Genomic DNA, 20,618 nt, shown 5'->3' on the forward strand with positions numbered 1-20,618 from the left:
TATAATTCATTCAGTTATCACACCTGCATCTCAATTTCAGTTGCCAATCAGACGGAAATTTTAGCTGTTGCACCACAAATTAACACGTCCAATATTGCCTACCTGCCAGTGGTTCCTTCCCCAGTCTGTCTGTCTGTCTGTCTGTCTGTAGCCTCTGCATGTTTGTTTGTTTGTTTGTTTGTAAGGAGATTTTTGTGTCCTGCAAAATAAAACGCATGGCAGTCTGCAGAGATACACTCTATAGACCCCCCGTCCAACAACATTCTTTTCTATTCAAGTTACAGGCCTATGCTTTTACAAATATATTAACCATTCAATAATCCTTCGACTTTTTAAGCTCAGCAAGCACACTCACTTCATCTTCATGAAATGCAACCTTTTTAGTTTAATACCTGTGAACAAAATATGAATTTCTCACCTAACTATACTTGCATAATGTGGAAACCCAATTATACTGACGCACGATGAACCGATATACATGAAGGGCAACACTGACACCTAGAGGGTAGATATTGCAACTCAAATCAACCAGATGGTTAGGATAAAAAATAATAAAAAATCAAATTATTTAGTGAAAACATCTTTAATCAAGACAGTATAAATAAAACGGAATTACAAAGCTGCATTATTTTACACAACCTGAGCTCAAGGTATTGAAAACAATAGAATATGGAATAGAAGTTAATATATCTGTCCGGTCCAAGCTAGTGAGTCCAACAGCACTCTGTGAATCAAGTGCAAAGTTACATATCTGATGCAGGAGCTCTGTGAGACATTTGCCTATATTCCTGAATTATGTGCACATATGCAAAATAAAAGTTTCTGTACTTGAATCCCTTTGTTGGCGAAAACTTTGTATTTTACTCCTATAATGCTTATGATAGTTTTAGAGATTTATTTTGTGTATGTTTGTCTAGTTCCACATGGTTTATATTGCTACAGAGCTTATGACAGGTAAGATCTATGTAAATATATATCTGAGAGAAATGGAGTGTACATCCTGCGCTCATCGATCTGTCCTTGTGTTAATGACGTTCCAGCAGGTGAAAAGAGTCAAGAGCGGTCCGCCACTTGGTGTGGAAGGGTGGTGGTCATCGGAGCCGTTCCGTTGCTACTGGGCTTGTCTTTGCCTTTCATGAAGAAAGTGAGCAGCTCCCCTTTCCCTTTGACAAATATGGGCCCTCTTCGGACAAAGCGGAAGCCGTACTCCTTCAGGATGTTAGAGCAGTCCTCCACCACCTGGGGGCAGAGCAGAACAAAACACCACAGAGTCAATAAGGAAGGAAGTTGAAAACGAGAACAGAAAAAAACGGTTAAAACAATATAGAGAAGTTAAAGTGTTTTTGTATGTGCTTGTGTATCTGTGTGTGTATGTGCTTGCATGTGTGTGTTACCTGGATGTTCCCCATCACCCCAGTAGACTCCATTCTGCTGGCCACATTGACTGTGTTGCCCCAGATGTCATAGTGAGGTTTACGAGCCCCGATCACTCCAGCCAGCACTCCCCCCTTATTCAGACCTGAAGGAGATAAACATGGAAACATCAACACACATGCATGCACACGTACCCACTCATGTACACATGCATGTCTGCACACACACACACACACACATACACACTCACTGACCGATACGGAGCATAAAGTTGTTGAAGGACTGTTTGTTGAGGTTGCCGAGGGTGACTTTCATGGCCAGGGCAAAGTCTGCCAGGTCAGCAAGGTGCTGCCAGCGCTCTATCAGTGACTGGTCCTCTGGCTGGGTAAAGACAATATGTAGTCATCATCATCATTATCATCATCATCATCATTAGCATTAGCAGCAGCAGCATAGAGTGTTACGCGGTACAACAGACAGAAAAAAGTATATATTTAAGATAGATGCTATTATAGTATCCCACCTTGCGGTTGCTGTATCCGTTAGTGTTGCTCTCTGGTGTGACACCTGAGGCAGCCATGTAGGTGCTTCCTATGGTCTTGATCTTGGTGATGCAGCGGAACTCGTCCCTGTCTAATAACTGGTGGAGAAAGTTGAAACCAGTTAGACACTCTGGAAGTGTCTCTCTCTCTCTCTCAAACATGGTGAGGAGCAGAGGTCCTACAGACTCTGTGGCAATGCTGAAAGGAAAGGCTTCTGTGCACCTTAGGGTGGAGTATATGAAGTTTTCTCTCAGAAATTATACTGTCAGATCTATGAGTGTTTGGCTGTGGAATGCAATACGTATGAAGGGAAAAGAGTCTGATTGCTTGTCTTAAATGTCAGTTGTACTTGTGTGGGCTTTCGGGACTATAGAGTTTGATATAGTCACTTCTGTTGTGTGTGTGTGTGTGTGTGCATGTGTTTCGGGTGTGTATGAGGGGGTGGGTGTGGGAGTTGGTGAGTTTTTGAGGTGTTTCGATTTGTTGTGAGATGTCTCCTTAGGATGGGGACACACTAGAGGATTATCAGGCCAATTTACACCCAATCAGAGGGGGAAACCCAGATCTAAGGCTTGGTCGGGACCAGTGGTCGGTCAGTAAAGATTATCTGGAAGCGTGAAGGGTTTACAGATTCCAACCAATTCTAACCAACTGACTCGCAGACTGACCCGCGCCACCCCGATAATAGCAACATCTCTCTCACAGATACAAACACTCTGCTGTGACTCACGCTGTCAAAGTCGGAGATGATCTCATTGAGAATACGGAGACACTCGATGCCTCCGTTGTTGATGCTCTCTTCGGTGTAGAAGTCAGAAAAGTTGGGGATGGAGGCAAACATCACACCTATCTCATCATATGACTGGCTGTACAGCTCCTAGGAATGACAAGTTGACACTTGTTTTTAGTTTCCTCTTTCCTTAGCTCATTCTTTCTTTGATATAAAGCTATCTGTTTTTCTTTCTAGTTGCAGTAATAGTACCATAGACCCACTTTTACTTTCCTCACTCCTTTTTTCAGTTCTCACTCTCGCTCATGTCCTTCCCTTTTCTCCACTCACTACCCCCATACTCAGATAAATATGCATGTTTACACAGACACACACACACGCACACACACACACACCTCATCTCTCTTCTTGGAGCCCAAGAAGTGTTTGGCCACATGCTCAGGCAGCATGTTGGTAACCAGCGCTTCGTTCCAGCGCCTCATCTCAAACACCCTCTCCTTCTGGTCATGCACTCCAATCTTCCACAGGAACAACTTCCGAGACTGACGCTCCACCTACACGTGTGTGTGTGTGTGTGTGTGTGTGTGTGTGTGTTTGAAAGACAGAGCATGAAAAGGATGAAAGTTAGTTCCATATAAGATATTAGTAAGATATTTGGGGAGAAATACATGCCATTATGGAAAATGAGAATTGCATTATGCCTTTTGTAGTGATTTTGAAAGGTTTGTGAGGCTGTCACCGACAGGCTGCGGGTCAGTGAAGTGTGATACAGTGTGGGTGTGGAGGAGAGCGTGACTCACATGGCGGGCAAAGTAGTAGAAGCTAATCATCATGACGATGATCATCATTGTCATCAGGTACTTGGAGGGCACTATGGTTGTTCTGGAGAGAGAGAGACAGAGAGATTTCCAGGATGTAAAAGTAATGGGACTTTGATATAAACATTCAAGAAAGTACATTTTTTGTAAATTTTTTGGCATTTATTGCTAAATAGGTGTACATTATGATGTGGAGAATTATCTAAGTAGGTAAAAAAGTCATTTTTCATTGATCTGTAATATGCATTTCTCACCTGTAGCTGGCGAACCGTATGAAATCATACAGGTCATAGATGTCCCGCCAGCTGTAGATATTGACGGCGCCAGTTGCTGTGACAACCATCACCATAAGCCCTAGTTTGATCAGGTGGCTGACCTGCACCAGCATGGTGGTTGCTATTAGTGACATCACCGCCATGAAGCTGTAGTGCTTGGGATTGTCTGCACAGCCTTGGTCCCCTAGTGACTCCAGCATAGGACCAGAGGTGGTGTTGAAGACCCGCAGGGACGGAGGGACACAACTCAACTGCAACATCAGATGGAGTGATAGAATAAGTGAATAAGTTGGGAGGGAATGAGTTACATCAACATCTTCTATAAGCACAGTACTAGGTTGTGGTTGGCTAAATGAAGACTGGGGCGAGGCCACTGTCGGCAGCCTTGGAGGAGGCGGCCGCCTTCCAGTCGACACTCGGGGAACAAAAGTCCCCTGTGCCCGGATGTGTGTGTCACAAAGCTGAATCTGAATTAAGAAAACTGAATTTGAATTTGGAAAACTGAATTTGAAATTGTAGTTACAAGTAAAATTCAATAATAATCATATTGAGTTTCAAGCTATTGCATTCAATTTGCATTTTTCAATTCAAGTCAACATTTCAGTTTGAGAACAGCAAATTCAAATTAATGCAATTCAAATACAATCTCTGCTGGCACTAATCTCTTGCCGTTGTTAGTGCATAACCTTGTTGTTGTCATGTTGGCTCTTGTAGCAATTACAAAACCACAAGAAAAGATTTATAACAATGTTAGTTACTGTTTGGTGTATGTTTTGAGGTGGGAATATTCCTATTGAGAATATATACATAAGGACAACACCTCTGGAATAGTTATGCATGTCAAACCTATTCATGTATATATGGTTGTTTTTCAAGAGTTAGCATTGTGTGACTGTCACCTTGTTGTCCATATGATGACTCTGACGGAAAAATAAGTGTTCACTTCAGTATCCTCTATTCCTGCCAGACTAAAAAGGCAGCAGTGTGTGGAACAGGCTGCTCCTGTGGGGCCGTGACAAATGAGCCAGCAGGCAGCGAGACAGACAACTAAAGCTCTGTACCTGTTCCCACTGGGAACAGGTAGTCAGACACATAAAAGGCACTGATAGTTTGATGAGGACAAAGTGGAAACACACAAATGGAAAGATGCACATACACACACACACACACACACACACACACACAAACAGAGTGTGTGACAGTCATACCATATCAGCGATCTCAGCCATGGTAAGAACGAAGATTGCTGCCATGGCCCATGTGTTTCTCGCCCAGCGTGTCCGATCAATCCACACTGAGAAAGACACCAGCCTCTTGGAGAACATCTGTGTCAAACAAGCATCCATGTCATTATCAACATCAAAAATAATTTACTCAAGTAGCCTTCAGCCATATATGTAAGACAATAGTTCTCCAAGTACAGTCAGCAGGTCAAAAGTACTCATGATGATAATAAACAATTGCCATATTTCTATATGTCCAACTAGAACTTTTACCCGTCAATGCTAACTTTATAACAAAATTTTACAGAGAATTTCAAAGCCCAAATGATAAGGGAAAATAAAACTTGCTCAGTATCAGAGTTCCCCTTTCTGTGTGTGAATCCCTTTGTTTTTAGAGACCATCTGCGAAAAAGGTTGTGAAACACTGAAACACAGACATCATTTCTATGCGTTCTCACCCTGGGGAAGACAGCAGCAAGAGAGCAGACTGTGAGGATGAGCAGCAGCACCTCTCCTATGGCGAGAGTCACGTAGTTCACACTCAGCCTGAAACAGGGAGAAACACCCTTGGTCAACTTCCCACACACCATGGACACTATACAATGCACTGTAGAAAATGTACTGCATGTAATATTCTTGTGTGTAGTATGTGTACACAGTAGTATGCACTTGCACTAGCAGCACAGTTAATAGAGTGTATGTGTCCGACGTTGCCATTTTCACAACACTTGACAGTATAAACTCACACGGCCTTGTGAGCACTGCAATGTCCGCATGCGTCTGACTTTCATATCTGGTGTCTATTATAAAGGATGTAGTAGTAGTGTGAAGTATGCACTGTAATGTGCTTAAACTCACAGTGGGTCTATGAGCACCTCCATTGCTGTGATGAAGAGGAGCACTATGCAGCAACAGCAGAAGGCCACTCCGCTTCGCCTCTCCTTCTCTGAGGAGTAGCGTTTCTCCAGCTCCCCATCCACAAAATAGAGTGATACAGGGTTGACCTGATGCTCCTTCATACTGTGAGAAAGAGAGAGAGATGTTGCAATAGGGAAAAGAGTGTTTGTGGAAGCAAGTGTACAAATCTTAAATTGTCTTCAGTCTATGGCAGGGTGAGAAATTAACAGGGGCTTGGGGCTAAAATGCCTATGAAATACCCTGTTCACTCTTTTTTGTCAAAATATTCATGCATGAATGCGACTGCTGTCCCCTGTGGACCACTGTGATTCATGGGAGCCTATGACCGAGCGATTGTTTTCAGTTTCAATCTGGGTGAGAAAAATGGAGCAGTTTTCGATAAAAAAAATGAGTTTCCAGCAGTGGAAAAGGAGTCAAAACAAATCTTAGCGGTACAAATTGAGTGTTTGTTTGCCAATATGCAAATGTTTTATTTCACAATTCAACAAAATTGCCCCTAAAAATCAGATCAAAGAGTTAAAAAATGCTCTCTGAAAAAAAAGTAAATTGGTCTAAGGTAATCTCAGCTAACCTTGTGAGTCATCTGGATCTTGCAAGTTCAGACATTAACTCTCAGTTTATTCTTCTAAAGCTCTATTCATTCTGCTCTTCACATCTCTATCTCCTTTTCTTACATCTCCTGGTTTTCTCTCTCCAGCAGCTCCTGGTGCAGCCGTCTGTTGATCTCTCGTTCCTCAACCATCTTAATCCTCTGAGAGGTCACCAAGGCAACAGAGATCACAGAGAAGGTAAGATTATCAAGAAGCGTACTGATGGAATTGTTGGAAGAATGGCTGTGTATTTAATGGCATTGAGGATTTATCTGTGGTCCTAATGTGTGTGTATGTGTGTGTATCTGGGTAGGGGGGTGAGTGCACTAGCAAAGCATTCTTTAGCCATGTGTGCATATTGTATGTAGGCTTGTGTCTGTGGGGTAAAAGTTAACTTTGGACCCAGGTTTATGGTTGACAATGAATTATAAAGTCCTACACCTCTATCATGATCTACCTCTTGTTTAGACTCAGTGGGCGAGGTCCGGGGTGAGCCAGCGTTCCCATTGGTTGCTGTAGTGTTAATCAACTGGTTTGAATTTCGATTGGACAGTGTGCCTGGTTTCTGAGGGACGAGAGGGGGAGAAAATGTCAGTTAAAATGAGACAAAGAAAGATACAAAGGTGTAATGAGAGACAGACTGAGTGACACATTAAAGAGAAATCAGAGATGATTTAGCGAATATATGGCTTTTAGTGAGTTTGAATGGTCATGTTATGCTCAGCTACTGTAAAGCTAGAAGGCACTGGGAGAGGGCAAACCTCCACCAATGCTGAACAATTCTCCAACTTGCTGTTACACCCAAAACCATCATTCTTATCACTTAATTTGAAGTCAAATAGATTACTTGACCCTGCAAACCGACCCTCAGGATTTGGAATCAAGTCTATCTCCATTTGTTTCATAATTATGGCTACAAAATTGTAATCTTCTAATGGTGGAAATCCTAGATCCTTGGCCCAAGGCCTATCTGTCCACTAAATTTCATGTAAATCCATTCATACATTTTTTAGATATCCTGCTGACAGACAGAAACATGTCCTCCTTGGTGGAAGTAAAAACAGGAAATGCCAGCTTACTGAGTTTTTCAGAATAATGTTCAACGTACATGAATTTCAGGTATTTTGTTCTTTTGATTCAAGCAACACTTTTGTCTGCCAGTTAATAAAATGATTGCCTGGAAAGAACAAGGAAGCTATTTATAAAAGTAAAATGTTAACTGCTCTTTTGCAATGCTGTATTATGGTTTCCAATTGACAAGGACATCTGGTAATGTCTTTTTCAAATTGAAAGTGATCTTTTGAGTAGCTGCAGGTAGTTCTATCATTATACAGTACACTGTATCTTATAACATGCTATATGCACTGACTAGTCTAGATGGGTTCTTGATAACACAAGCATTTTCCTTGTGTTTTAATGCTAAAAAAAAGAAAAAAAAAGAAAAGACAAAAGACAGATAGGAACAAGAAAAATGTATCATTAAAAGTTGAGAGAGTTACATGAAGCTACAAGCCACTCACATTCCCATTGAGCCCGTTTCCATGGGTCGTCCGTTTAGGCACTCGAACCAAGTAAGTGTCAATGCCTTTCTCCAGCAGGTACTCACACCTGTCTCCTCCATTCCCCGGCTCCAATTCAAACTCTCCATGAAGACACTCCATCGTGCTCTGGGAGATATGCACTCTCCTATGAAACACACAAACATATTGAAAACAAATACACACACACGTACACATGAGGAGAAAGAAAGTGATTGATGGCCGTGACAGTAAGTAACCGGTATCGTCCTCTTACCCAGGAATCCCTCCAGACTCCATCTTATTGGCTACGGTGACGTCCGTGGACCAGACGTCAAACTGCCACCTCTTCTGACCCAGCACCCCTCCCAGCACTGTGCCTGTGTGAACGCCCACGCGCATGTCCACCTCCGTCCTCGTCTTCTCTCGCACATACCTGGAGGGAGAGGGAGAGCAGGGGATCTCTGTTGTATCTCTGAAGTCAGTCTGAGCCCACACCTACTGCATGTTCTTTCACATCATCTTTCACATCTTCTGCTAAACACTGCATCTGTTCCCTCATCTTCCTCAGGCCTATCTCTCCATCCTCCTCCATGTTCCTCATGTTCAACTTTGGTATGAGATGCAATGCAGCCTGACTTATCTAGTCTTCCTTCTCCTCATGCTTTTGTTTTTTAATTGCTGACTGCACAAATGTCCTCTGCATTCCCTCCCTCGTCTTCCCTTCCTCCTTTCCTTCATCCTCTTCTTCTTTTGTGTCTTGATGGTGAATCCATTAGTGAACTTTGTCTTATAAACGTGCCATACAATAACATTTGTCTTAGAAAAGTGCCATATAGAAAAAGTTATTATTACTATATTATCTTTACTTACGAGATGGCCTCTACCATGGCTAGGCCCATCAAAATGGAGCAGGCAGCATGGTCTTCTCTGTAGTCAGGAAGACCACAGATACAATAGTAGCAGTCTCCCAGGATCTTAATCCTCAGCTGGTGATGTTCCTGCAAGAACAGGACAGAGCAAGAGCAGAGGAGCACTTACATTGAGTGTATCAAAGTAATACATCCAGAATACCTTGAGTTTCAACAGCTGATTTTGCTGAAGTTCTTAAAAACATAAGCATTGGAAAAAAGTCATATAAAATACATTAAAACAAAACATGACCAGTAATCATATCCTGAGGTTTAACACATTGGAAGTGATAGAATAGAATAGAACAGAATAGAATAGAACAGAATAGAATAGAATAGAATAGAACAGAGACACTCACAGCTGCCAGTTTATCGAAGCGGGCAAACAGTTCATTAAGCAGCTTTACCAGCTCCTGGGCACTGCAGGCTGACGACAGCTGGGTGAAGCCCACGATGTCAGCAAACAGGATACTGGAACAGAAGGTTGGAGGGTGAAACGTAACATTTAACATCACTGAAGCTGTAAAAACCTTCCTGTCATGTTGCCAATCACAACTAGCACCTTTGAAAGTTCGTTCCAACTTTTGAAAAAGCTGATTGTGAGGTTCTGACCTGACGTTTTCGTGGCGGTACATGTACATGGTGTTGAACTGCTGATGCTGGACCTCGCTCTGATTGGCCTGCTTCTTCATGCCCTGCAGCATCTCGTCGGCTATGTGTTTGGGCAGGATGGACAACAACAACTCCTCCTACATGGAGACACAGTCAGGGACAGTGCGAGTTTAGCTGTGTTAATTTATTACAGACGTAGGGAAGAATAAGGTGTGTGTCTGTGTTTTCGTGTCTGTGTGTACACAAGTGTGAGACTGAGGCAGCAAGCGGATCCCAGCAGCTCTCACAAGATGCCGTCAAGCCGTCAGATGTGTTCTGACTGGCTGGTTGTACCTGTCTTGTAGCAGCCCCCAATGCCAGGGCATTCTGGGAATTCTCTCTCTCTAGCTCTCAATTTCTATCTCTTTTCCCCTCCCTCCCTTAACAACTCTCATGGGTCTGCTCTGTTTGTTCCACAAATAGTCACCGTCAGAAACAACATGCACAGACAGACAGGATGGAGCATGGTGAAATGGAGGGATAAACAGTAAAATCAAGGCTTTACACAAGAATATTCCAAGAATATTCCACTTGGTGTTGGCGAAGGAAGAGGTTGGAGACAGGGCTGGGAAACATTAACTCTGAATTCACAATTAATTATGGATTTGCAGCTTGCACTTTCAAATTTTGACAAACTGTTGGCATGAGAAAATGCCATATTCAACATACTATAAAATAACTGTAGAGGAATGCTGTATCAAGTGAACTGACTTTGTCCCTGGCTGGAACCCATACTGTTTCCTTACGTTTCTTTTATTAATGTAATCCTTCACCGTTCAGCCTCACATCTGGGAGAGCCAGATGATACATGATAGTCAATTAACAAGATTGGCCCATCAGCAAATGAACCGCAGCACAATGTGCTCATTATAGAAGAATGATAGAGTGGCTGGAGAGAGAGATAGAGAGACGACTGGCAAGTAATAAATGAATGAATGAAAACGCAAACTATGACGAAAAACATGATGGCCAACGAGGAGAAGATAACAAGCTTCTGACTCAAGAGAATAAAACAAAAATCAACAGGGGAGGGGAAATTTGAAAATGGACTGAAAGACAGGAAAGGAAGTGTAGTCCTGCAAAGTCTGTGCATCAGTCTACTGGAGCTCTGAGCTAAGTGCATTAAAAGGATGGGAAAACACAAATAGGACATGCAATAAAGTGCTATAAAGGCAAGAAGATGATGGAAAATTCAGCAAAATTTCCCCCAAAAATGCTTTAAAAATATCTAATCATATCAATTCCACAATGCTTGGCCCTCTAGCCATTGCTCATTGCACAGTTCAGGTCAGGCTTCCTATAGTCACAGAGCTTAAGCTGACCGCAGTGTGGCACGTCGCTAACGATGGCTCCACCGGTGATAACAACAGTCTCTCTAATCAGCCTATTAGCCCGGAGCTGAGCAAAACACACCGTAATTAGGCAGCACTGGGTGTTCCAGCTCACAAGTCACATAACAGGTGTACCTATGGGTTTATGTGTGTGTATGTGTGTGTGTGTGTGTGTGTGTGTGTGTGTGTTTGTCCTAGATATGAGGACCCACAAGTATCAGAACTTTAGTGTATGGGCTTATTAAGCAAGGTGTAGGTGTGACCCTGTGTGCATTTGTGTACGTGTGTGTGTGTGTGTGTGTGTGTGTGTGCCTGCCCTACTTACCTGCTGGGTACTCTGCTCCTCCAGGGTGAGTTTGACCTCAAGGGACTGACGCGCTTCCAAGAAAGCCGTCCTGTACTTCCTGTCGGCCATGTAGAATGACAACACCCCGACAGTGGCTGAGCAGAGGTACAGCATCACATTGGCTATGAGCTGGAGAGAAGGAGAGAGGAAGAGAGGACGGGCGGGGGTTGTGGGTTGGTGCCACAGTGCTGAATAATGGGTAGTTTGTTCTTATAGGCCTAGTCATTATATACCCACTGTGTAACCACTCTACAAGCTTCTTGAAAGAAAGCAGTTTCTCACTTTGGTAAAATGTTTTCACTTTTATGATGCATGCCATAACGCCATATAAGTTCATGAACTGTCAGCCACCATAATGGCTGCCTCACCTGGCTGTAGTCACATTGCTTTAACTCAAACTATGGCAAAGCTACCCAAATTCTGCGTATTTTTCTATGTTTGCGTTATACTGTGCTCTGTTTCGTATTGATAAACCTAAAAAAGGCCTGCCTAACCAACTCACTAGGTGGCTAGCTTTTTGCCTGTAGCAACTATCAATGAAAACAACCCAAAACAGCTAGGAGTATAACACACATGGAGGTTTGCATGGTGAAATGTAAATCCTCTATTGAATGTATATATTGCTTCAAGATGGATCAGAGATACATAAATGTGGTGAAAAAGAGGAACACAGTCAAGTATGCCCTTGGCTATTCAAATTGTCTCTGTCCCCTGGTGTCCTTTCTACATACATTGAACCCTTTCACCTGGACCAGCTGTGTGTATAAGCTCCGCCTCTCACACCTCCACTTAGGGACTAAGTGCTAATGAATGTCACTCATTCCCTACAATAGGCTGCAGGCACATGTAATGTCATGCTTACCCCTTTCCCTCACTTAACTTTCTCCCACTCAGGTTGCCTCCCCTCCCCATTGCTCCCCACTCCTGTGTTAACACCTGTTACACCTTGACTTGGGCCTCTTTCATCCTTTTGTTGAGGGTTGCAGGTGCATTGTCATTTGCATGCAGCACACCCCTGAAGGCTTTTTACCTGTCTCACCAACATGTGCCCCTGCAGGTTGTCCTGGAACCTTTGAGCAACAGCCACCCCCAGAGCCAAGGTGTGTATCCCGCAGGAGAAGGCCGTTAGAAGGAGGAGGGGCACCAGGTTCAGCGGCAGTGTTAGAAAGCAGGAGAAACTGAAAAAGGCCTGCCAGCCCACGGAGTCACTGGCCTGGGGGAAACGCTGGTAGTTCAGGTGCATGTAACATAAAACATGGACGGCTATCATCAGCCACAGTATGTATGGTACTGCTCCGCGGGAGACCGGTGACGCGGGGAGCTTCCGCAACCGGCACAGCACGTACAGCACAATATCCGCGGCCAGCCCCACTGCTGCGACCACCACCATTGCCAGTTTGTCCTCGGTATACATCACCGCGCACATGACGATGATGTAGCTGTTGAAAAGAGCGGCAAACATCACCAACACCAGGAGGGTCTCTTGGCGCTGGCGGCGGAAGTAGATCTGGTAGAGCCGCTCCAGGGATTCGGGCGTGAAGGTGAGGCGCATTGAGCGCGGCAGGCAGCGGCAGCAGCCCGACTGGAGCACCGCTACTTCATGCCTCCGACCCGCTTCGTGACCCGGATCACTGGGACCCGGTACTGAATATTCTGCAGAATACTCTGCAGAATTTCCAGTGTCTGTTGTGTGCACCCGGTTCAGAGACATGTTGGTTCAGGAAAGGTAATCCACTTGATTCATATAATACTGGTGTACAAAAGATGAAGGCACTGTTCCCAAAGTGCACAGAATGCCGAGATCCTCACTCTAGAGAATCCGTAGGGTGTCCCATCATTATGATTCCTTTTGGGGTTAATGACATGATGAAACTGCCACAGCTGTGGAAAGTGTCATCCATCCAAATCAGAGACACGGTGTAATTTCAAGGCAACGAAATGAAATTCCAGGCGAGTCAAGTGGCACCTATTAGAAAGTAACATAATCATCAAATACTGTTTCAACTATCTCTCTCACCATATATCCACCATAAAAACTCTCTTACCTTTAGAAATCATTATCATGTTTCTGTTTATGATTATAATTCCATTTAACACCTTAAAATTGAATCCGATGGTCAGAGCCTCCTAGACAGTTACAGTCTCGGTGCTACTGTTCCGTTTCCATGGAAAAACTTCTTGCATCCTCTTAGCTGAAGTCCTGTGTGCTGCCATGGCTGATCAACAAAACCTTGTGCCACAGGTGGGTATCCAGTTGCATACATCTTCCCAGTGAGACAGATATGAGTTAATCTATAAAAGCTGAAGAACACCACATTTTGACATTTTGAAGTATAAATACAATTTCCTTTCAACCATGATAAGAATATGCCTACACAACAGTATTCATTCTCTACAAAGATGCTCCTTCTCTCTCTGTCTCTCTCTGTCTGTCTCTCATTCTCTCTCTCTCTCTCTCTCTCCTCCCACTCCTCCTTCCTTCTCCCCTCCCCCTTTTCCCAAATAGCAAGACCTCTGTTACTGTTGCTAAGATGAAACCAAAGTCACTGCCAGATTGCAATCATGTCTTGGGAAAGGTCGAAACAATGCTGTGAAGAGGTGAAGAAGAAAAGCTAAAGGGAAAGTTAAAGCCACTCTACATCTTCAAAGCTCTTTTACTCTGCATAAGTAATGATTTATTTTACTCACTGGTCCTTTGCAGCTTACTGTAATTGTAATCAGTCCAGTTTCTCCTATATCCCCCAGGAAATAATGTACAAATACAACAACATTGGCTTGGTTCATGTTTTTCATCTCTTTTATTCAACAGCGGTGACAACAATAATCAATGTTTCTGACGTGATTATCAGCTGAGAGAACGGTAAATGCCTGTTGAAACACAAATGAAAATCAGAAGATTTAAAAGGATATCACAGATTTGTTTTTGTTACAGTCCAGCTCACATTCAAGCAGCATTATTTAATGTGTTGCAATGTCCATTTGCAGGTATGCAAGCACACACACATCATCACTGTTCTTTAGTGTTCGGCTACATGTTAAGGCATGCTGGTGACTGACACCAGTAGAAGATCTCAACTCAGCCATCGATCAGTCTCTGTGTTCACTTGTTGTTGGTGGTGATTTTCCAACCATGCCACTCAGAGTCTTTCCCACAGCCAACATTACAGTCGCCAGAACTCCCACAGTCCCCAGTCTCCCCAGAGCTGCGGTACCCAACGCTGCAGCCCCCAGTGCCCCGGCTCCAAGAGGTGCTGCTGCTGCGGTGACCGTCTCCATGCCGATTCCTCTAATTAGGTTTGGCCCCGTGAGAAGGCCCCCTTGTAGATTCACCTTAGTGTGGAACGGGCTCTTCGGTGCACCCAGGATGAACGCCCCTACTGCAACAAGGGTGACTGTTATGAGTTCCGTCGGTGTCAGTATAATCGTTGTCAGCGCTAGACCTCTGGTGGCCAGAACTGCACCGACAACAACTGAACCTAAAACTGCTAAAGTGGTGTTTCTAGCCCTGAACTCCGCTTTTACTGCGACGCTCGCAGCCCCGAGTGAGATTCCTGCAGCTGTAGCCGCCCCTAACAATCCCCCCACGCTGCCCCGGGCTCCTAGAATAGAGCATGCTGGGAGAATGGCTCTCAGGGCAACTGATGATGTTACAGCAGCGGCCACAGCCACCCTCCCTGCCCCCTCTGGCCCCAGCCCGACCATAGCCACTGTTCCCAGGCCAGCTCCCAGCAGCCCTGCAGACAGGAACCCCACCCAGAGGACCGACTCCAGCATCAAAGCCACCTTCGCCTCTGCCCCTCCTTCTCCTTCTTCTCCTTCACCTGAGCCTAAACCTATTGGAAATCCCAGCATTGCCACCACAATAGAGTAGAGCAGCATCCTCTCCAACAGGCGGCCGCTGTTGTTAGTGTTGGGCCTTTGTGTCGCCCTCTCTGTCAGGGCTTTCCGCAGGGCGCAGAGGAAAGAAATGGTCAAACCCATGGTGAACAGCCCGGTTATGACGCCCATCTGTCCGTACATGACGCTGAGGTAGAAAGTGGTGAAGATGATTAACAGAGCTGTGGTCATCTCGTTGATATTGGAGTATGAATACACTACAAGGACCATAATGCATTGGGCTGTGATGGAGACCCATGCTGGAATGACGCCCCCAAACGTTCCAGTTGCGACAGCACCCACTACGATAGAGGCTCCTGCTGCGGCCTCCGCTAGCCACGACCTCCTGTCTTGAACCCTGGTCAGCAGCTTCATCACCACGGCAGCAAGGAGGAAGCCGCTTCCTAGGGAAATGAGCGCTGAGGTGAATAGGAGGCATGCCGTCACCACCCCGACTCCTCTGGAGCCCACTCGCTCAGCAGCTAGGGCTGCAGCGGTCAGCAGCGGGCCGTCTTCAGTCAGCGTGGGCTTAACTGCAACTAATACAGCTTCTCCAAAGGCAAACGCTGCTGCTGCACTTCCTAGGATCGCCTTCACCACACCAAAAACACCTTGGAGGGGGAGAGATAAGGAAAAAGAGAGGATTATAGTCTAGTATATTCTAGTATTCATAGATCTATTTTGCAGTTCCCCATAACTGCTCCTGTCACTTTAAGAGGAAAGTGAAACTACTTCCATGCACGCTCCATGCTGAAACTTAAAACCAGGAAGTCTATCTGAACCGAAAAGATCAACAAACATTTCAACAGAGCGTCAGTTAATTGCCATGAAAACCCACCTTGAAACTTTGTCTGTAAAACTGATTCTTTGCAAGTATAATTGCTACTTTTGACATCTCTATGCACTTATTAATTTTACACCAACTCCATGACATGCTGAAACCTGCAGAGCTTGTTGAGATTCCACTATGTTCTCTTTCAGTGTATCAAATAATAGCAGCTGCATGGAAACATGAAAATCTGACAGTTATGTTAAACATCACAAGTTTATGTTTCCCTGTGCCCATGTTTTAGGTGTATTTCTGATGGGATCTTACCCAGGCTTGTCTCTGCCATTGCCTCTTGTGGCTTCCTCACTCCTCAGTCTTCTCAAGCTCCTCCTTTCCCTGTTTGATGTCACATTTAACCCACGTGTGTCAGTAAAGACTCATGAGGGTATCAGTGTTACAGCCTAGGTCTTTATTCTGTAAAGTAAGTAAATAACATTGTAAGTTCTATTCATATAACTTTACAGAATAAACACACCCAGTAGAAGGTACAGTACATTGCTGGGACTATATAGTCAAGGGGTTTCTAGCATTGCAAACGGGGTAAACCCTATTCACATTATAACCCAAATTTAGTTTTGATCTCAAGAACACAGAACAAAGAGCAGTCTCAAATCATATGTTCACTGAGTTATGATGTTATGGACTTGTATATGAGCTGGAAGGACTGCACAGATGATGCATTTTTGAGTCTATTTGGTTTCACCTTCATTCATATTGGTGAATGAATCGGTGGGGGGAATGTGTAGTGTATCCATAAATATTTAGTAAAAAACTGTATTAATGTTACAATGCATTTTATAAGCCATACCAAGTGTGACAGTTAGTTATAAAATAAGGTTTACCCCGTTTGCAATGCTAGAAACCCCTTGACTTTACCTAGTCCCAGCAATGTACTGAACCTCCTACTGGGTGTGTTTGTTTGTAGTTACACTATGCATTTGCTCTGCTCTGCCAATCATTTTATGTCGGTGGCCTTATCTGATCAAATAGAAATCACAGAGCTGCCATGGACCGCTCTACACATCAAGGTAAGTAAAAAGTGTAATTTTCTGCTATTACTTTTACAATAGAGCTGTGGTAATTCTGTAGTACATTTTGGATAGATACTATACAAATATCACAGTAAAAATACAATAGACTATAAGTCCCTACAGGAATATTGTAGGGATATTATAGTGATACCAAAGAAGATTATTAATATAATAAGGTCACTATAAACTTACTGAGTAACGCAGACACACCGGGTGTTTATTTTTGTATTATTGGGTTTACTTAGTAAAGTTTCCAGTGTTTTCTGTAAATACCACATTGTCTTTAAAGATTATAACAACAGGGGTTTGTCAGTTGGTGCAACAAAACAGACAAGGGAAATTCCTGAACAGAGTAGCAAATCCAAAATAGTAAGCAAAGCCGGTTAGACTGGCTGCTTTTCATGTGTTGACTGTCTTGATTTCCAAGAAGACTCTAGCTTACCCAGTCAAACTTCTTTCACTTGGATAACTTTTGGTTTTTCTTTTACATTTACAGGAACACTGAACACTGTACTGATATCTTTGCTGAGTGGTTTTGCCTTTGGAAGTGCTGCAGTTACGGCTCATGAGGCTTCATCCATCCTGACTGCAGATGGTCTCCATCCAGCGGTGGTCAAGGTGGCCGGTGTTATTGGCACAGCTGGCACAGCCGCAATACTCCTTTCTTTGGCAACTGGTGTAGCTACTTTGACCACATCAGCAGGCCTGGTTACGGGTGCTTTATCCACTGCATCTGGACCTATGATGACACTTGGTGCCATCGGAGCTGGACTTTTGATAGGAGCAGAACTACAAACAGCATTGTCATTCGGTGTGTCTGGGCTCTTGGTAACAGTTACTGCCTTGTTGCTTGTCGGCTACTTAATCATGTCGTTCCAGAACCAGAGACTGACTGTGGGACAATGGGTGAAGCACATTGATTCTTCACAGTTTATGGTAATGCTGGGCGTGGAATTTACTGGAAACCTTGTGGGTGTGGTCTTTGGAATGGCGGAAGGAGCACACCTTGAAAAGTCAAAGGGAGGAGCTTTGCTGTGTCTAGCAGGTCTCAGAGTGATGCTTATGATATTATATATATTCCTGATCTTGCTACGTGTTGTAATGTTCAAAAACCTATGGACTGCACTTGGATATGTGCCATACTACACTGCCCTTAATTTCCTGTCCTGGGTGTTTCCTATGCTTGCAGTGCTGGGAGGATTTGTGGCTGGTTTTGGGGCTGCGTCACAAGCTGAACCTGAATCAGAAGCAGAGGTGGCGCTGATGCTGAAGTCTGTCCTGTGGGTGGGGGTCCTGTCTGCGGGGCTGCTGGGAGCTGCTGTGGGGACAGTGGCTGCGGTTGGTTTGGGGCCTGAAGTGGCTGGGAGGGTTGCAGTGGGGGCTGCTGTGACATCATCAGTTGCCCTGAGACTCATTCTCCCAGCATGCCATGTGATAGGGGTGGTGGGCTGTGTGGGGGGGCTGTTAGGGGGCGCTGTGGTGGCAGGGGTTTCTGTGGTAATGGCAAGCCGTTCTTCGTCAGATGCGATTATATGGTGTAGTCTTGGGGCACTTTTGGGATCGGGTGGCTTTGTCTCACTGGGGAAGATGAGCACTTTTACAATTCTGATTCTTGCAGGAGGAGTGACATGTTTCCCATCCTGGGAGGCAGCAGCTAGACTCGTATTTGATCTTCTTCTTTTGCCCGCATACTTGGAGACATCAGTGGAGGGTGCTGTACTAGGTGCGTTGGTGCTAGGTATAACAACTGTAGGGTCAGCACTGCTCGGAGGGGCAGCGCTATGGACAGCTGCTCTGGGGAAAGTGGGGACACTGGGGGTGCTGGGTGCTGCTGTGGTTTCACTGGTAGTCAGTGGCCTGGAAAGACTGAGAACACTAGAGAAACCAATGACATTTACAGAACTAGCTGGAAATCTTACAATCACATTTGCCATGCTGTCTGGAATAGATCTTGCATACTTTATATTTCATTAGGTTCTCAATTCACTACACCACAGTGGTCACTTGTCTGCCCAGAGTCCACATGATTAGACAACAGACATACATGTGTGACAATCTAAGAATGACTATAAAATAGACAACAACAATAAATACATAAATTATCATTTCATCTGGTTTGTGCTTTGCCTGGCAGCCACAGTGAATTGGTCCTCTGCTTCTGTATTACACGCGTGTTAAAAATCCATGTTACATGTAAACTATGCATTTTTCCCATCAGACAGGAAGGGACAGGAACACAATGCCTGTTGGCTTTTATCCCCAATTTCTGAGCTCTTACCAAGACATTTTCTATAGAATGTTGAACGATTATGTACTGATCATCTCCCGTATCATTTACGGTTCATTTACAGCTATGTCTTGCACTGTGTATGAGATCGTGTGGACCTTGTACCATGTATTTCAGCATGAACTGTTCAATCATTCACATTTATTGTAGCTACTTGACAAAGTGAGTGTGACTGTGACAAGCTAGAGTTGGAAGAAAACAAATTACATGGAAGCAACAAAAAAGCAAACAAAACAAACACTACATCAAAGAAATACGTTTTTAGAGTTTGAGAATAAATGAATTGAAAAATGTGTCTGCAGTTTCCTAATAATTTCCTAGAATGGCACTATTAATTTCTTAGAACGTTTTCTGGAAAGAACCATGACATTATGTACTATTTATAGGGAAAATAGAGGAAGAGTTCAGAGGTGGAGTTGGTGAGTACCAAGAAATAACCATTAAATTATGTAGTAGTTATGTAGAAAATGGAAGCTGAACAGGCAACGGCAATTTATGTCTGTCTTCCTGTAAGGTTATAAATTAAAGATAAATAATTCTACATATCCCAAAAATAACTTATAAAACTTACTAACTAACTTGGACCTAACTTGGAAATTGTGGACCCGGAAAATAAAGCATTACTGTTGACCTTTAGAATGGCCCGTGGCAATTAAACAAGGCACTATAATAGTTCTCATGCAGTAATCTTAGGAGATTCAACTGTGGTTCTTCTGCTCAGTACTCTTCCAGCACAGCACCCCCTTCTGGATATATTGCTATTTTTTGCAGTGATGCTTTTCCACAAAAGTACAGTGGGCAAGTCAAAATGCAATACTGCTGAAAGTGATATTTTGTGTTGGGGAAAGTATCTGGAAGGTATTTTTATGTTAGTATGGGAGCATACTGAAGAGTTTTAGGTTTGTGTATCATTGCTCAGAGAATGTGAGATTTAATTTGTGTTGAAATGAAGAATTATTGTTTGATTGTTTGCAATAAAAACTAGTGGTCACAATAATTCACTACCAAAAAATCAAGAGAGTAAAATTACTTGATCTAATGGTTTCACTTTGCTCCAATCACATGTTGTCCAACAGCAGACAGTTGTGGGAATCCAAATGCACTGTGGTTAGCAATGCATCACTTATGTCTTTTTTATTTAGAGGAACATGGGGGACCACAGTTGCAGAAGTTGTGGGATTTTCCTTGCTGTTAGCTGTTAAGAAAGCCACAATATTTGCTCGTAATGGTGGCAATTGGTATGATAGGCTACATTGTTTTGAAGGTTTTCATTTAATAAAATGAAAACATTAAATGCAATTTTGAATCTATATTCAATATGTATAATCTATTTACTGCACATCCTCACCAGTTACATCAAATTGTCTTG

The 20,618-nt window shown here is 43.6% G+C and overlaps 2 protein-coding genes and 1 long non-coding RNA gene across 4 annotated transcripts; 1 reads left to right on the forward strand and 2 right to left on the reverse strand.

The window, feature by feature from the left end:
• Positions 1-1,053: 1,053 nt before the first annotated feature.
• Positions 1,054-12,937, reverse strand: LOC139927050 (adenylate cyclase type 3-like). Its single transcript, XM_071919031.2, has 20 exons — positions 12,257-12,937; positions 11,206-11,355; positions 9,511-9,647; positions 9,258-9,369; positions 8,861-8,988; positions 8,265-8,423; positions 7,991-8,156; positions 6,928-7,035; positions 6,555-6,631; positions 5,821-5,982; positions 5,421-5,508; positions 4,948-5,064; positions 3,719-3,990; positions 3,447-3,576; positions 3,042-3,200; positions 2,647-2,793; positions 1,898-2,014; positions 1,629-1,755; positions 1,395-1,519; positions 1,054-1,239 (listed from the first exon to the last, which is right to left on the reverse strand). The coding sequence occupies exons 1-20, from the start codon at positions 12,935-12,937 to the stop codon at positions 1,054-1,056; spliced, it is 3,348 nt and encodes a 1,115-aa protein (XP_071775132.2).
• A 1,068-nt stretch (positions 12,938-14,005) lies between these two features.
• On the reverse strand, positions 14,006-17,478 carry LOC139927046 (uncharacterized). 2 transcript variants are annotated; one of them, XM_078289955.1, is made up of 2 exons: positions 17,405-17,478; positions 14,006-15,713 (listed from the first exon to the last, which is right to left on the reverse strand). In XM_078289955.1, exon 2 carries the CDS (start codon positions 15,475-15,477, stop codon positions 14,314-14,316), a length of 1,164 nt encoding a protein of 387 aa, XP_078146081.1. In that variant the 5' UTR covers positions 15,478-15,713; positions 17,405-17,478; the 3' UTR covers positions 14,006-14,313. The 2 variants fall into 2 exon arrangements, with proteins under 2 accessions (XP_078146081.1, XP_071775125.2); XM_071919024.2 differs by lacking the exon at positions 17,405-17,478 and adding an exon at positions 16,199-16,316.
• Positions 16,903-20,454, forward strand: LOC144542762 (uncharacterized). The gene is made up of 3 exons (XR_013507450.1): positions 16,903-16,959; positions 17,459-19,848; positions 19,887-20,454. It is a non-coding gene; the product is annotated as an uncharacterized LOC144542762 (long non-coding RNA).
• Positions 20,455-20,618: the final 164 nt, after the last annotated feature.

Source organism: Centroberyx gerrardi, chromosome 18 (genome assembly GCF_048128805.1).
Source record: "Centroberyx gerrardi isolate f3 chromosome 18, fCenGer3.hap1.cur.20231027, whole genome shotgun sequence".
In the NCBI taxonomy this organism is placed as follows: Eukaryota; Metazoa; Chordata; class Actinopteri; order Beryciformes; family Berycidae; genus Centroberyx; species Centroberyx gerrardi.